Genomic DNA, 16,777 nt, shown 5'->3' with positions numbered 1-16,777 from the left:
AAGACGACTACTGCAACTCTGTAACGCTGATCCTGCCGCCTTCGCGACTGTTTTCCTGGTGGTGCATGCTGTGGGGGTAGTCTGCCTCCTCTCTGCACTAGAAGCTCCGAAGAAATCTCCCGTGGGTCGACGGAATCATCCCCCTGCAACCGCAGGCACCAAAGAACTGCATTACCGGTACTCTGGGTCTCCTCTCATCACGACGAGCGAGGTCCCTTGATTCCAGCAACTCTGTCCAAGTGACCCCCACAGTCCAGTGACTCTTCAGTCCAGGTTTGGTGGAGGTAAGTCTTTGCCTCCCCACGCCAGACTGCATTGCTGGGAACCACGTCTTTTGCAGCTACTCCGGCCTCTGTGCACTTCCGGCGGAAATCCTTTGTGCACGGCCAAGCCTGGGTCCACGGCACTCTAACCTGCATTGCACGACTTTCTAAGTTCTCCGGCGGCGTGGGACTCCTTTGTGCAACTTCGGGTGAGCACCGTTTCACTCCTCTTCGTAGTGCCTGTTCCGGCACTCCTGCGGGTGCTGCCTGCTTCTGAGAGGGCTCCTTGTCTTGCCCGACGCCCCCTCTGTCCAAAGACGCAATTGGCGACATCCTGGTCCCGCCTGGGCCACAGCAGCATCGAAAAACCGTTACCGCACGATTTGCAGCTAGCAAGGCTTGTTTGCGGTCTTTCTTCAGGAAAACACTTCTGCACGACTCTTCACGACGTGGGACATCCATCCTCCAAAGGGGAAGTTTCTAGCCCTTGTCGTTCTTGCAGAATCCTCAGCTTCTACTGCATAGTAGCAGCTTCTCTGCACCCACAGCTGGCATTTCCTGGGCATCTGCCCATCTCCGACTTGCTTGTGACTTTTGGACTTGGTCCCCTTGTTCCACAGGTACCCTCGTTTGGAAATCCATCGTTGTTGCATTGCTGGTTTGGGTCTTTCCTGCAGAATTCCCCTATCACTAATTCTATGTCCTTTGGGGAACTTTAGTGCACTTTGCACTCACTTTTCAGGGTCTTGGGGTGGGCTATTTTTCTAACCCTAACTGTTTTCTTACAGTCCCAGCGAACCCTCTACAAGGTCACATAGGTTTGGGGTCCATTCGTGGTTCGCATTCCACTTTTGGAGTATATGGTTTGTTTTGCCCCTATCCCTATGTGTCCCCATTGTAACTATACATTGTTTGCACTGTTTTCTAAGACTATACTGCATATTTTTGGTATTGTGTACATATATCTTGTGTATATTTGCTATCCTCATACTGAGGGTACTCACTGAGATACTTTGGCATATTGTCATAAAAATAAAGTACATTTATTTTTAGTATATCTGTGTATTGTGTTTTCTTATGATATTGTGCAAGTGACACTAGTGGTACTGTAGGAGCTTCACTCGTCTCCTAGTTCAGCCTAAGCTGCTCTGCTAAGCTACCATTATCTATCAGCCTAAGCTGCTAGACACCCTATACACTAATAAGGGATACCTGGGCCTGGTGCAAGGTGTAAGTACCCCTTGGTACTCACAAGCCAGTCCAGCCTCCTACACCTGCCTTCAGGGCTGGAAGGCTGCAATAAAGGGTGACTTATAAGTGACCTGGTGGAGTGTAAATGGCAATCCTGTAGAAGCATTTGCATGGGCTCCCTCTGGGTGGCAAAATAATTGCTGCAGTCCATAGGGATCCCCTGTAACCCCAGTGCCATGGGTACCTAGGTATCACATACTAGGGACTTATAGGGGGCACCAGTATGCCAATTGTGGGTGAAATACTTGGTTACCAGTATGAAGTGACAACATTTGGAGGAGAGAGGGCATAATCACTGGGGTACTGATTAGTAGGATCCCAGTGAAAACAGTCAAACACACTGACAGGCAGAAAATGGGGGTAACTATGCCAGGTATTGTAGGTATTTTCCTACAGACCCCTCCCCCAAAACAAGGGACAATAAGGTTAACCTTGCCCAGATGAGTCTTCATTGTCGAAGTGGTGGAAATATCTGGAGAGTCCATCTGCACTGGAGTGGTTACTCCCATGTCTATGTTGCACTGTAAAGTCCATCCCCTGTAGGGAAGTGGACCACGTCAACAATTTAGGGTTTTCTCCTTTCATTTGTTTTTACCATAGGAGAGGTTTGTGGTCTGTTTGAACAATGAAGTGAGTACCAAAAAGGTATGGTCTTAACTTATTCAAGGCCCAGACCACAGCAAAGGCGTCCCTCTCTATCGCTGGCCAATGCTTTTCTCTAGGGATCAACCTTCTGCTGATAAAAGCTACAGGTTGATCCTGGCCCTCTGAATTTAGTTGTGATAGAACTGCCCCAACCCCTACCTCTGAAGCATCAGTCTGAACTATAGACTTCTTGGGTAGTTTGTGCTTTTTAGGACAGGTGCAGTACACACAGCCTGCTTTAGCTCCTCAAAAGCTTTCTGACAGCTAGGTGTCCATAATACCTTCTTAGGCATTTTCTTAGAGGTGAGGTCATTAAGAGGGGCAACAATGGAGCCATAATTCTTAATGAATCTCCTGTAATACCCAGTGAAACCAAGAAAGGCTCTGATCTGGGTCTATGTTGTAGGGGGAGACCAGTCTAAAATAGTCTATATTTTCCCTTGTAGTGGTTCAGTCTGTTACTCCACCTACCAGGCATCCCAGATAAACTACCTTCCCCTGCCCTACCTGGCACTTTGTAGCTTTGATAGTGATGCCTGCCTTTTGCAGGGCCTACAAAACATTCCATAGGTGGACCAGGTGGTCATCCTAGGTGGAGCTGAAGACAGCAATATCATCTAGATATGCTGCACTAAAAGCTTCCAAACCTTGGAGAACTGTGTTCACCAACCTCTGATAAGTGGCAGGTGCATTCTTCACACTAAAGGACATAACAGTAAACTGTTAATGCCCTCTAATGGTAGAGAAGGCTGTTTTTTTTTTATCTTAAGATAGTTTGATCTGCCAATATCCTGCAGTCAAATCAAAAGTGTTGAAGTACTTGGCAGATACCAGTGTATCAATAAGCTCATCTGACCTGGGTATAGAGGGAGCATCAGTCTTTGTGACTATGTTGAGCCCTTTGTAATCTACACAGAACTTCATCTCCCTTTTTCCATTCTGAGAATGAGGTTTGGGTACAAGCACCACTGGGCAGGCCCAGGGGCTATCAGAGTGCTCAATCACTCCTAGGCCAAGCAATGTCTGACCCTCTGATTTAATGCAGCCTCTGGCATGGTCAGGCTGTCTATAAATCTTACTTTTGACAGGTAAACTGTCTCCAGTATCAATGGTTTGTTCACACCAAGTAGTCTGACCAGGTGTCAGAGAAAAGAGTCCTGAAAATTGACCCAATAATGTTCCTGCAGTCCTACTTCTGCTCTTCAGAAAGACAGTCTGCCAGGATAACTCCTTCCACTCAGCCATCAGCTGCCGTGTTAGAGCAGAGATAAGGTAGAGGGCCACGCTCATCATCCTGCCCCTCATCAGTGGCCATGACCAGGGTTAAGTCAGCCCTGTCATAGTAGGTCTTCAGACGGTTGACATGAGAAGACTTCTAGGAGTGCCTAGGTCAACTAAATAAGTGACCTCATCATTTTTCTCCACTATTATGTGGGGTCTACTACATTCGTCCTAAAGTGCTCTGGGTGCCACAGGCTCCAGTACCCACACATTCTATTTTGTTTGGTACACTGTCAGAACAGCCTTCTGGTCATGCCATTGTTTCTGCAACTTTTGGCTTGCCTGAAGGTTTTTAGTAGCCTTTTATTATGTACTCAGCCATTCTTGATCTTAAGCCAAGCACATAGTCCACTATATCTTTTTTAGGGGGCTTCAACGGTTACACCCACCCCTCTTTCACAAGAGCTAACAGGGTGACCAAAAAGGAGTTCAAATAGGCTATAGCCCGCTCCCTTCTGGGGTACCTCCCTGTAGGCAAAAAGGAGGCATGGTAATAGGACATCCCATCTCCTTCTGAGTTTTTCAGAGAGTACAATTGTAGTAAGCTGGCTCTGATACACCATATCAAAATGAGATATTGTGTTCACAGAGTCCAGGGGTTCCCCAAGAGGCTTGACAAAGGCAATAATATATAATACTAATGGTCTTATTGTGGTATTGTGGTCGAGCGGTTAGGCTTATCAGAAGGTAGTGTTAAGCATTTGTTGTACATACACAAGCAATCAAAAAACATACACTCAGTGACTTAACTCCAGACCAATAGGATTTTATATAGAAAAAATATTCTTTATAGAACCACAAGATTTAATTAGCAGGTAAGTACATTAAATGAAAGGTACTTTCTATAGTTATAATCAGGATTTTGAGTGGGATCAACAATGTACACAGTGTTTCTTAAAATGGCAAAAAACTATTTAAAAAGTGCCCACTGCAATTTTCAACAGTTCCCGGGGAAGAAAATAAAATACAATTTGGAGGTAAGTAATGGACTTACAGGTTCAATCTCTGGGGCATAGGTAGCCCATCGTTGGGGGTTCAAGGTAACCCCAAGCACCCAGCCCCAGCAACACAGGGCTGGTTAGGTGCAGAGGTCAAACAGGAGCCAAAAAACCGTGGTCCCCTATGGAGACGGGGGATACTCTGGTTCCGGTCTGCTTTCAGGTAAGTACCTGCGTTGTCGGAGGGCAGTCCAGGGGGGTTTATATGAGCACTGGGGTGGGGGATAGGCACAAAACACGCACCCTCAGCGGCACGTGGGCGGCCAGGTGCACGGTGCAAACGGGGCGTCGGGTTCCCAATGAAACTCAGTGAGTGGACCCCGGGAGTCACTAAGGCGCTGCTGGAAAGGCACAGTGGGGCTTCTCGAGCAAGCCACCGACCGGACAGGGAGGAGGGCCGCCTGCTTGTCACTGCTGCACTGGTGGTCAGTTTCTCTCAAGTCTGGGATTGCAGGTGCAGTGCTTCTCCAGGCATCGGAAATCTTCGACCTGGGCAGTCGCGGGCAGGGATGGTCCTCGGATTCCCTCTGCAGACATCGTCGTGGAGGGGTGGAGAGGTCAGCCCAGGATGGACACTCTGTCAGAATCTTCTCGGGGTCCTCTCTGGATAGCTGGGCCACCTGGACACAGCTGAGGGCATCGGGTGCAGAGTGGTTTTAGACTCGCACTTCTAGAGTGAGGTGAGAGTCTCTTGGAAGGAGTTTCCTTTTCTTATTGTTGGGCATGTCTGCTATCCACTGGAGTTTCTTTGTCCTCTGTGATGCAGGCAGTCCCCTGGAGGCTTTTCAGGGGTGGCTGGTCCTGTAGAACACGTCGCTTTTCTTTTGGAGGGTCTTTGAAGCAGTAGACGGGCCAATAGGGCTGGGGCCAAGTCATTTGTCATCGCCTCTTCTTCTCTGTTGGGTTTTCAGCTCAGCAGTCCTTCTTCATTTCTTGAGGTCGTCAGGAATCTGAATCTCTGGGTTCAAGGAACCCTTAAATACAAGATTTAGGGGCGCTTATAGGGTTAGAGGGCAGTTGCAAAGGCTACTGTCCCTGAGGGTGGCTACACCCTTCTTGTGCCTATTCCCTTTGGGGAGGGGGGCACATTCCTATCCCTATTGGCCCCGATCCTCCAAAGCAAGATGGAGGATTCTGCAAGGGGGGGAGGGGTCACCCCAGCTCTGGACACCTTACGGGTGGTCCTAGCTGAGGTGGTCTCTCCTCCCTGTTTTCCCTAATTTTCCCACTGGACTTGCCGCCAAAAGGTGAGGGCTTAACCCGGGCGGGCATCTCCACTAGTTGAAGTGTCCTGGAGGCCCTGTAACCCGATCCTTGAGCCCTAGAGGCTTACAGCCAGGTGTTACAGTTCCTGCATGGAAACCCCTGCCTTTCCCTTTCCACAGCCAAGACCTCCCTATTTAGGACTAGCTGTTGCTGCTGCAGCCTCAGCCTTGCCTCCTCCTGTCTGTTTCCTGAGCTTCCTATTTATGGAGCCATCACCTGTAGTTGAACCGTTGGATCCCTCAGAACCTGAGGTGATATGGGAATGGGCAAAGGTAGATCTTTCCCTAGCTTTTGTAACCCTGGTGACCTGATCTCTAGGTGTGAAGGGAGCCCTACCTGAGTGACTACCCCGACCACTGCCAGCTACACTAGTAGGTCTGCTAGGTGGAAGATCTTTTGAAGCGCCCTCTCCTGAATCTGAAGGATGATTCCCTGACTCTAAGGGGCTAGATTCTCCCTCTCCCTCCTCCTGCTTATCAGCATGTTCCTGATCATCCTGAAGGAGAAGGCTGAACTGAAAATTGGGTTTCTTCCCTACGTTTAGGCTTCTGTCTGAGCAAAGCCCTTTCAGTTCCTCGAAGGTCATGCCCTCATAGGGAGTACCCATGAGCTCTGAGCTAGGCCCAGAAGTAGATATGATGTAGTGCGAGTGTAAGTGTAGCGTAAAGAAAACATAACCTACCTAACCTATAGTCTCTGGGAAAAGAAAATAAGAGACCAGTCCCCTGTAAATGTGTATAGCTCTAGGTGCAGAGTATTCTTCCCAGCGTAAAATGCCACTGCCTGGGACTAGAAGGGACCTGGTGGATTCTATCCAGGAGGGGCTCTCAGCAACTCAGAAGGCCAGCTCCTACACATGTCAACCGCCTAAAGCCCTTTTATGCTAGACCTGATGTTACCATGCGCATGGTTACAGATGAGGGACAGGAAGATGAGTGAGTCTCTCCCTGATCTCCTCTCCAGCAACCCACAAGATGGTACTGTGGATGGAGTGGTCTTATCAGACACCCTCACAGGACAACAACAAACTGCTTGCAGGCATGTCCTCGACCAGTATGGTGAACTCATCTCTCTGACCCCTGGAAAGACAAACTGGTGTACTCATGATGTGAACACTGGTGACAGCCTGCCTGTCAAAAACAAGCTATATACACAGCCCATGTCAGAGAGAGCATAGAGGCAAAAGTTAAAAATATGCTGGATTTCTCTGTCATTGAACCCTCAGATTCCCTGGGCTAGCTCAATAGATTTAGCCCCCAAGCCTCACTCCAAAGGAGAGGAAAAGGAAATGAGGTTCTGTGTGGACTGCAGGGGCCTTAACTCTGTTACAAACAGATGCACACCCCATCCCAAGAGCTGATGAGCCCATAGACAGATTAGGGCAGCCAAATAACTGAGCACCTTTGATTTAACATCTTGGTACTGGCAGATTGGTCTGTCCCCAGGTGCAAAAGAGAGGTCAGCATTTTCTACTCGTAGTGGGGATTATCAGTACTCTTTTATGTCATTTGGACTAAATAATGCAGCTGCCATGTTCCAGCTGTTGGTGAACCAAGTCCTTACTGGACTGGAAACTATTTGTGCAGCTTACTTAGATAACATTGCTGTCTGTAGTTCCACCTGGCAGGGTCACCTGACCTGCCTTGGAAAGGTCCCTGAGGCTCTGCAGAAGGCAGGACTCTCTATCAAGGCCAGTAACTGCCAGATAGGGCAGGGCGAAGTTGTTTACTTGGGCCACCTGGTTGGTGGAGGGCGAGTGCAACCCCTCCAACCCAATATTCAGACTATTCTGGCTTGGAAATCTCCCACAACCCAGACACAAGTCAGGCTATTTCTTGGCTTGACTGGGTATGACAGGAGGTTTATGAAAGATTATGGCACTATAGCTGCCCCCCTCCCAGAGCTTACCTCCAAGAAAATGCCCAAAAAGGTTAACTAGACTTTGAGTTGTCAAAAGGCCTTTGGCACTCGGAAGGAAGCTATATGCTGTGGTCCAGTTCTACAAGCACCAGACTACTCCAGGGAATTCATAGTTCAAACAGATGCGTCTGAAATGGGTATAGAAGCGGTCCTTTCCCAGAAAAATGATGATGGACATGACCAGGAGTTGCTTTTATAAACAAGGAACTACTCCCTAGCGAACAAAATTGGAGTGCTATAAAGAGGGAAGCCTTTGCTGTGGTTTGGGCCCTAAAGAAGCTGAGGCCATACCCTTTTGCATGGGCTCCCATGGTTGGCATAATACATGCTGCAGCCTCTGGAGTACCCCTGATGTAGCAATGCCCTGGTTACCTAAGTACCATATACTAGGGACTTACAGGGGTGCACCAGTATGCCAATTGTAGGGTGTAAAGGATGCCAAGGAAACCAAATTTAGAGGCGAGAAGACGATCACTGGGCTCCTGGTTAGCAGGATCACAATGAAAATAGTCTAGTCTAAGCACACTGATAACAGGCAAAAGGTTGGGATGATCATGACAAAAAGTGTGACTTTCCTACACACAATTTTTCGCTGCAAAGCGTAGTGATTTCTATCAGCTACTCCAGATAGGCAAATAAAATGGACTAAGTGGATCATAAAGTATTCTCCTTTGGCAATCTTGTACTTCCGAAGGTGAACACCTTTTTTTTCCTGAGCAGCTATGCCATGACCTGTGGGAACTACCAAACCTTAATCCCGAGCCTACTGGACCAAATGGTAAAGCCATTCTCTTATCGGGTCAGTGATAGATTGTATTCCTCTCAACAGACTACGAAGTGTAAACTGGACTATGCAAACTCTGTCTCTCAACTCAGTCATGGCCATCACACTATGCCCATAGACTTGCAGTTGGATGCCAGACAGCTGTTCAAAGAAAGTGTAGACTATTCTTTGGGATCCTACAAGAACAGCAGAGCTTCTGCTCGCACTGGACAAACTTCCTAGTGTTTCAGGTCCACCAGCATACCAGGAAATTCCAAGACATTTCCAAGGCAACTAATCCAGTAGACGGGAAAAAAATGTACTGCTTGTTTTGGGGTAGGGTAAATGTAGGGACATGGTCATCAGTGTCAACATCAGATCCAATTTCTTCCAATCTTTGCTAGATCTCCTGCCCCAAAACTACTGTGACAACCCCTCCCCCTTTAAATACAATCTTCCACGGGGGAGGATCTCCCACTGCCCCGCGCCATGTCCTAATCATGACATGAACATGTCAGATGACTGTGTCAGCCAGCTCATCTGAAAAGGGGTATGCTCTTCCCTTCCAGTGACTCCCTACAGCCCATCCTTATATCATGAGGAAGTCCTCTCTGGAAAATGACTTGATTTTAGAGGCCAAAGCCATCACCCTAATAAGAAAAGGGGCTAAGTAAGTGCACTGAATTTTAGTTCCTTTACTACTTGTTCCCTAGAATGGAGGGAAGTATGCTACCCATCTATGATCTTCAGCTCTTGAATCTGTTCAGTAGGCGCTACAAGTTGTAGATGCTGTCCCTGAGACCGTTTATACTGGCCCTCAATTGAGGGGATTGGTTTCCTTCACTGGACCTCCTTGACTCCTGTTTATATCAAACAATTATTTCTGGCCACAGAAGTTACATGTGGTTCCCATTGTGGTCCATCCGGTCACGGTCCTACTATTTGCACTGATAAAACCTCATTATAGAGGGTTCTGTGATTTTGAGGGTTCTGCAGATCTTGTCTCCTTGGTCTCATTTCCTCGTGTATCTTGTTGGTGCTAAGTGCCAAATGGTGCATGAGTGCCCTTCAGGACTGCTTGAGAAAACAGTGGCTGCATCATCTTTGAACCTTGTTGGCTCAGATTTAGATCTCTCATTGTTTCCATCCATCTGCATGTTTTTTTGAGTTATCCTTTCAGAACTACAGAGACTGACTACTTTGGTCACGGACCCCTCTGAGCAGTGTCTACAATGCTTTTGAGGTGCAAACAGTACATCTTGTTATAGAGGTGTTTCTCCATCCATCTCAGGATATACAATTTAAATTCAGTCAGGCAACATCATAAGCATCTATGATATCAACAGAGCTGTGTGGTGTCATTTACTCTCTGCTGGGAGGCATTATGTCTGTGCCCAAAGGCTGCTGCTGTGTGCATAGAGATTGAACAACATCAGCTAGAGTGTCTTGTCTTCCTGGTAAGGTTGCAGATCTCATTTTACCCTCCAGGAAAGCAGCACCAAAATCCACAGATGTTTGTTGCTGGAACAAATACTTATTCCTTTTCCACTTCCTACGATTCACTCCGCCACTTACTTTGAATGGTTTGGCAGTGGCTACCCTTGAATGATATTCGTGTTTATGAGTCTGTTTTCATGTGTCTCTTTGACAAGGCTTCCTTGTTCAGATTACTTCTAGTTGCGCGTTTTCTAAAAAGTTTACCTTATCTGTTTCCGTACACGCTTTTTATTGTGCCTCATTGAATTTTAATCTTGTGTTAGATTTATTAATGCCACCCTCATTTGAACCGATACAGTTGCCCAGTTCAGCTCCTCATTCTGTAGACAGTATTGTTAGTAGCAATTACCTCAACGCATACGGTCAGATAAAGGACTTCCTGGTTTGGCTCCCTTTTAAGGCTTTCCTATCTTTCTCAAATGTGTTAGAAGTGATATCCGTTAGACTGCTCTGCTCCTTTAGCTCTGTAATTTTTTTTTTTTGTGGTGGATGATGTGTCTTCCTGCAGACTACTCATCACTCGCTTTCCTTTCCCTAACGGGAGCGTACTTCTTTTTTGTGTGTGTTTTTTTAAAAAGTATTGGGATTTTTACTTCCATTTGTTCCGTGGTTTCTGGTTTGGAGTAGTTAGGGAAAGTAATGGTTGGGCGTAGAGTCGTGCTTTATCTGTTTTGGCCAAGGCAGTTCTAATGAGATGCCTGCTGGTTCTGTTCCTGATATCACTGTAGCACCCACTTAGGTGGGTTGAGATATTTTTTCCAGTTTCAAGCTTGCACCTATGGATATGGTAATGTAATGGAAGACTTGAGTATCCTCTGGAACGAATGTTAACCTGTGGAGTAAACCAATTATCAGATGAACTGAACGTTCCTCTTTTCAGAGTGCTTTAAAATATAGGTTTAGAAATAAAGGTTATATTGTCATAGCTGTATCTGGGGGGGGAATAGACTACCATCACTTCTGGAAAGACTGGACTGTTTTGCTTGTGTTTATAGCATCTGTTGCATCTCTACAAAAGTGCAGTCGATCTAGAGCTATGACATTAGGCATGTAATTAATTATTTTTTTTCTGTTTAGGCAGTACAGAGGAAATGAAGGTCAGATGCGAGAGCTTCAAGATCAACTTGAGGCTGAGCAGTATTTTTCAGTAAGTAAAGTAATGCACTCATGTAAATAAATAAGGAAATGATTTTTCTGTCAGCTCCTGCTGCCCTTTGATCTTTTATTTAATTGCTAGACAAATTCTGAAATTCATATCATCCTAAGTAATGTACAATCTCTCAATATGTAAGTTGAATATTCTCAGTAGGTGAATATGTTCAAAGGGTGCTCAGACTTTCTTTTCCGTTGACATATATTCTTAAAGCTCAGTTGCGCAAAGCCTTATTTCATCCTTGTTTTCTAAGTTTGTGGGGTTTTTTTTTGTTGTCAGTGTTTGCCTGCCGATACTTTGCATTTGAAACATGCCTTTCACCAGGCTAGAATCTAATAATGTTTTTTATTGTGTACAACTTAAGAAGATATTTGGCAAATGCTTTTTTCTTTTAAGCTTCCATTTTATTTTAAAATAATAGTTTTCCGATGAGATTAAAATTCACCTGAAAATATTTTAATATTTAACTTTCTTCGCCTTTGAAGCGTCCCAGCCACTAAGATGGGATCTGCAAGAACTACTTAATACCAATGAATCTTGTGTGGAACTTAAGGTTATGTCTGCTTGAGGTACAAATGGTGGCACTCTAAAAGTCTCCTCTGTTTCTTTTTGGTGGGCTAATGGCGCATCAGGATTCCAGAATGTAACGAGCTGAAGCAGTTAATTACGGAATTTTGGCAGCCTGAGTCCACTAACACCATGGTGGGTGCCCCGTTTAGTACAATTTTCTTACTTTATTTGTCTGACATTCCCCAGCCCAGAGGGCTTTACCCCTAGAGAACCCCACCTCCATGGGCTTTGAAGGGATCACCTTCTGAGGACAGTTGAGAGCTATGTGCCCCCCACTTGCTACAGTTAAAGCATTGAGGACTAAGGTGGGCTTCCCTCCCTTGGGGTTTTTGGGGAGACTTGGGTCCTGGGTTCCTCGTGTTAGGAGTTTGGGTGTGGTTTTCTCCAAGTAGCCACGGTCGGTGTTACTGACTTTGGGTGAGCGATCCTAAAGTCTGGTGACCAATAAAATGCACAAACCAGTTCAGTAGACGTTTTAACCGTTACATTTAGGTGTTGGTCTTGTAGACCCTGACCTGGGCCTCCAAGAACTGCTCTAGTAAAGTTTATTTGTCCATGACATCCTCCAGAATAACCCCTTGAGGTGTCAGCCATCTGTATCCTAAATCTTGAAAGGGTAAAAGAGGGCTCTTGGGTTGTCCTTTGTGCTCCATTTTTCCTTACGGAACTTCACTCTGTAGTACTCGTTGTCAAACCATACAGTACTAGGATAGTTTTCTTCACATCAGCATAGGGAACAGTTCCCAGGGAACAGCTTGATAAGCGGTCTGTATTCCCCCCGATAATAGTGGAGCAACATACTGACCCCAGTATTCAGGTGGCATGGCAGCAGACGTAGCAACCCTCTCAAAATTAGTAAAGAAGTAGTCGGGGTCATCTCTGGGTTGGTACTTCGGTAAAACAGAACTGGGCATGTTGGGATGGACTTTTGCACTGGTGATGGTCTCGGTTAGGCACTGGATAGCACTGACTTGCGCTTGTTGATTATTGACTATGACTGTTGCTTGGATCTTCTTAGCTCCTCTCTTTCTTGTTGGCCGGTTTGTTGTTCCACCACCAGCTGTAGATGTTGGCCCTCAGAGAGCTGCCTTATCATAGCTTCCATTGTGAAGGGCAGGGTGTTATCCATCTCCTGCTGTTGATAGGGGGATTTAATTCCATTTCTGACAACACAGTTACAGGAGAATGAATAAGATTGGAACACAACGTATAGATAATTATGATTTTGTTTTTATGATTGTCCTTTAGTATATACATTTAATTTCCAAAGGTAGTGCATTGTTAGTCTCCTGGGTGTCTTCTGTGCCTTTCTCCTCTGGGGCTGTAGAACCTCTTTGTCAGGTGGAGGGATTGACTGTAACCTCAGAGATGAAAAAACAGACCAAGGCCTTAAAATACTCCGGTCTGATGTCTGTTTGTTCCCAGCACCAGACTGCCTTGTTAAGCCTGTTTCAGGTGAACCCACTGTGTTCTTCCTATAAGACTGGTAACCGGCTCAATCCTTTTTGCAGGTTTATTTATTTTTTCTCAGATGTGCAGGTGAATACGTTGGATGCTCTCTGTTTTTATCAGGGTAAGGATAGGAAGTGGAGATGATAGAACGGCCCTGTCGCCCCCAGCCTCCAGTTTTACATCAAAAACCCACCAGCAATTCCCAGAATAACATCCACATGCTTTTATTACCTGGCATGTGTGGTTGTACTTGCCAGAGTCCATGGCTCTGGGTAAGAGCTGTGGCGAGCCCGTCCTGTTGGCCTCTCTCCTGGATGTCCATTCTCCTCTCCTCGAGACCATCGTTTGTGATCACTTCTTTCTGGACTCCTGTCCTCGGCCCTTGCTTTTCTTTTCCTGCTGTTCATCCTCGTCTGCATCTTCCACTTTCTCCGATGGCCACAACGGCTTTTAGGTGTGAGAGAGGGCCTCCAATTTACATGGTAATCCCCCCACTTTTTTCCTGATGTTGATATGTCCTAGAAATTGTAGTGCCCAGGGCCCCTGCTAACCAGGTTCCCCGGACCAGAGCTCTTTCCCTAATCCCTTCGCTACCACTATAACTCCCTAGTAAGTGGGACCTATGAGCTCAGGGCATGGGGTACTATGGGTAGGCCCTTGAGGGCAGCAGCACTTATTGTGCCACCCTGTAGGGGCATGCGTCCAGAGTGTTCTGGTGCAAATCTGGTATTATCCAAATGCCAACAGCCAATATACAAACCTTGGGGGAGAGCCCTGCCTCTCCGGTTTGTAAGATATTGTCCTTCCTGGGTGGAGGAGCTAACGTCCCCTCCCACAGGAATATGCACTGTCCTGGCGGTGGGGTTCAAAGGGCTTACCGCCCTTGAAACTCGACCCCAAGGCCTGCTGCTAGCAGCAGTTGGCATCCCCCTTTGCATACCCCCACTTTTGGTATGAGCAAAGGTGGGAAACCTAACAAAGGGTAGGAGGAGTGGCCTCACCTGCCATGCACCACACCTAAGGTGCTGCCTGCGTGGTGGACCCTCTTTTTCATTTTCCTCCATCTTACATGGAGAGAGAATAGTCAGTAAGGTTTAGGGAAGTGATCCTACCCAAAGGTAAGTGTCCCATTGGACACTACCAGGTTCCCCCTAAAACACCCACTAAATTCAGTTTTTAGTGGGCACCCCTAGACCTAGATTTTCGACTTGAAAGGACAAGGAGAAGACAGCACCAAGAAGAACCATAGGCCGAGAACTGAGCGCCTGCTGCACCAGAAGAAGCACCAAACCCTGCCTGCTTCACCTGGGACCCCACTATCACTGCTGCGGAAGGGATGACCACTGGACTGACCTCCGGAAACCCTGAGGACATCCAGGCTTCGCAAATTACCCAAGATCTCCCTTCTGAGTGGAGGTACCACTCTGCAAACCAACAAAGACCAACAAGCCAATGAGGGTCACTTCACTGACTGGCTGATATCTCCCGAACCAGAAGTCGCAGCTGGACCTGATGACACACCAACGACCACCAGGACAAACCCCGCAGTGTGCCATGTTTGGTGGCACTGTGCCCTCCAGTGGCCGAATCGTACCAAATACCTCAGGTACTTGTCTGTGGACGTCGAACACCAAGAAAACTAGCTCCCCTAGAGCTGAAATCAGACCAGGAGGAAGCCCCGGTCAAGGGACTTCAGGAACACCCTGGACTTCCCATCAGAGTCTTGTGAGCCAGCCTCAATGAGACCTACCTCCAGCTCCAAAGGGCTCCTACGGAGCTCTTGGTTCACCAACTCGCTGTGCATCCTGCCACCCTGCAATGAGGAACCAGCTGAGCTCCAAGGGTCTCATCGCTTGCTACCTCAACACCTCAAGAGGACCCCAAAGCACCACCTTTAAGGCTGTGAGAACCACCCTTTTCCAAGTGGTCCCCTGGAGTGGCCCTGTACCTGCTCCAAGAGACTTTTCAACGCTGCTCCCACTGGAACCGGGAGCCACCCGAGCCTCTCCAGCTGGCAACTTCGACCCACCTGCAAAAGCGGAAAGTGGTAATACAATTGTGATTTTATATGCATTTTTAAAAGTGACTGCCCATGTTTGTAAATTGGTCTCGAGTTATTCCTTTGAGTGTGTGTGGTGCATGATTGATACTGTGAGTACAACAAATACTTTGCACTTTCCAAGATTGACCTAACTGCTCGACCAAGCTACCTCAAAAATTAGAGCATCGGGTAATCTAGATTTTACCCCTGGAAACCGTGTGGCTGCCTGAACCCCCTGCACAGTGTGCCTAGTTTTGCACACTATGTAGATGACCAGCCTCCTACAGTTGGTCCTGCCATTTTTCCTCCAGTTCTTCTCCTCGCGATGTCCCGCTTCGCTGCTCCGTCACTTTTTCCCTGTCGGGTCTTTGCCGCCATCGTGGTTGGTGCCATCCCCTTTAACCTGCTCTGAAACTGTAGCATCAACCAGTAGAACACTAACAGGGTATTCAGCAATGCCTCTAAAGTCTCGCTCATCTCCTCTCACCACAAGGGCTCCAGGGGTCCATTACAAGGGGGTACGTATTTGCATACAGTGGAGACTTGATGTTGAAATAGTATGGCACTGCGGTAAATCAGATGGGTCTTTTCACCCCACTACATCCGGCAAGAGCTGCTCAGTGACAGCTGCTTCTACTTTGAACGTAATATTTTAAGGGTTGTTGAAGATCAATTCAGTGACAAGAAAATGGATATCTTATAAAAGGATTAGAAAAGTTAGCCTTTTTCTGTTGGATACTTTGCTGTAGATTGTTAAGATGAGTAGAAGCAACATAGACTGTATCCTAGAAGATCCTCTTTCATTACGTTCCCAGGTCTGCAGGATTCTGAGTGGATAAGAACTTGTTAATTTCCTTTGAGGGTTCCTATTTTGCCACAGCCGTTTTAAAAAAACATAATCTGCAGCTGGATTTCATTACGTATTAAGCATTATTTTAAATTGTCTTTTGAGAATTCTATTGATAGGTTCCGGCTGCACTGGGTGAGAAGGGCGATGACAGCCTGCTCTCTTCTCAAGGGTGTGCGGGTTCACCCCATCTGTCAGGCAGCAACTTGGTCTTTCGATTTGTATTTCATTGTTCTGTACTATTACTAGAATGAGCAAAACAGGATGCATTCTATGTATGTTAGTCCAGAACCTATGTTTTTTTTTGCTTTAAATTTAAAATGTTCTCAGCCCTCTTTAGAGTTACAAGGAATTGTTCACATTAAGAATCTGTGGAAGTGAATGGCTTATTGAAAATCAAGTTCTTTTTAATGGATATGCCATCTCTTGTAGATTTCTTACCACCCTCCTCCCTTTAATACCTCATCCCCCACCTTCTATGACAGAAAATAGTAAGGTATCAGGTGTACATGGTTTTAGCTTGGCTCTCGAGTCCTAACCCTCAGCGGGAGTGCAAAACAAATTGAAAAAACTGATGTCACAAGCTTTAGAGGTGCCTTGTATTGGGTCATAGAGATACTTCTCAAAGATTCTTCTTCCCTCAATTTGCTCACCTTATGACTATCCTCTGGTGCTAGTCTGAATGCAAAACTATTTCTTGTAACAGCTCTCCTGCGCCACCTGCTTGGCACCTCTTTGTAGTCTTCTGATAATTGAGAATGAAATGCTGTGGTACAGTCTATAGCATAGTCAAAGTTAAATGATTCAAAGATATTTCACGATTGTAGCTT

At 46.5% G+C, this 16,777-nt stretch overlaps 1 protein-coding gene across 1 annotated transcript in view; it reads left to right on the top strand.

Annotated features, from left to right (window-relative positions):
* The window catches only part of ROCK1 (Rho associated coiled-coil containing protein kinase 1), a 1,374,854-nt gene that overhangs the window by 1,000,359 nt on the left and 357,718 nt on the right, over positions 1–16,777 (top strand). Inside the window, exon 21 of the mRNA XM_069219991.1 lies at positions 10,962–11,031. Within this exon, the coding sequence (XP_069076092.1) occupies positions 10,962–11,031 (70 nt within the window). The remainder of the gene's footprint in view (positions 1–10,961; positions 11,032–16,777) is intronic.

The sequence above is a fragment of the Pleurodeles waltl genome, chromosome 2_2 (genome assembly GCF_031143425.1).
Source record: "Pleurodeles waltl isolate 20211129_DDA chromosome 2_2, aPleWal1.hap1.20221129, whole genome shotgun sequence".
Taxonomy (NCBI): domain Eukaryota; kingdom Metazoa; phylum Chordata; class Amphibia; order Caudata; family Salamandridae; genus Pleurodeles; species Pleurodeles waltl.
The sequence above is the reverse complement of the archived record's forward strand: the minus strand, read 5'-3'. Positions and strand labels throughout refer to the sequence as shown.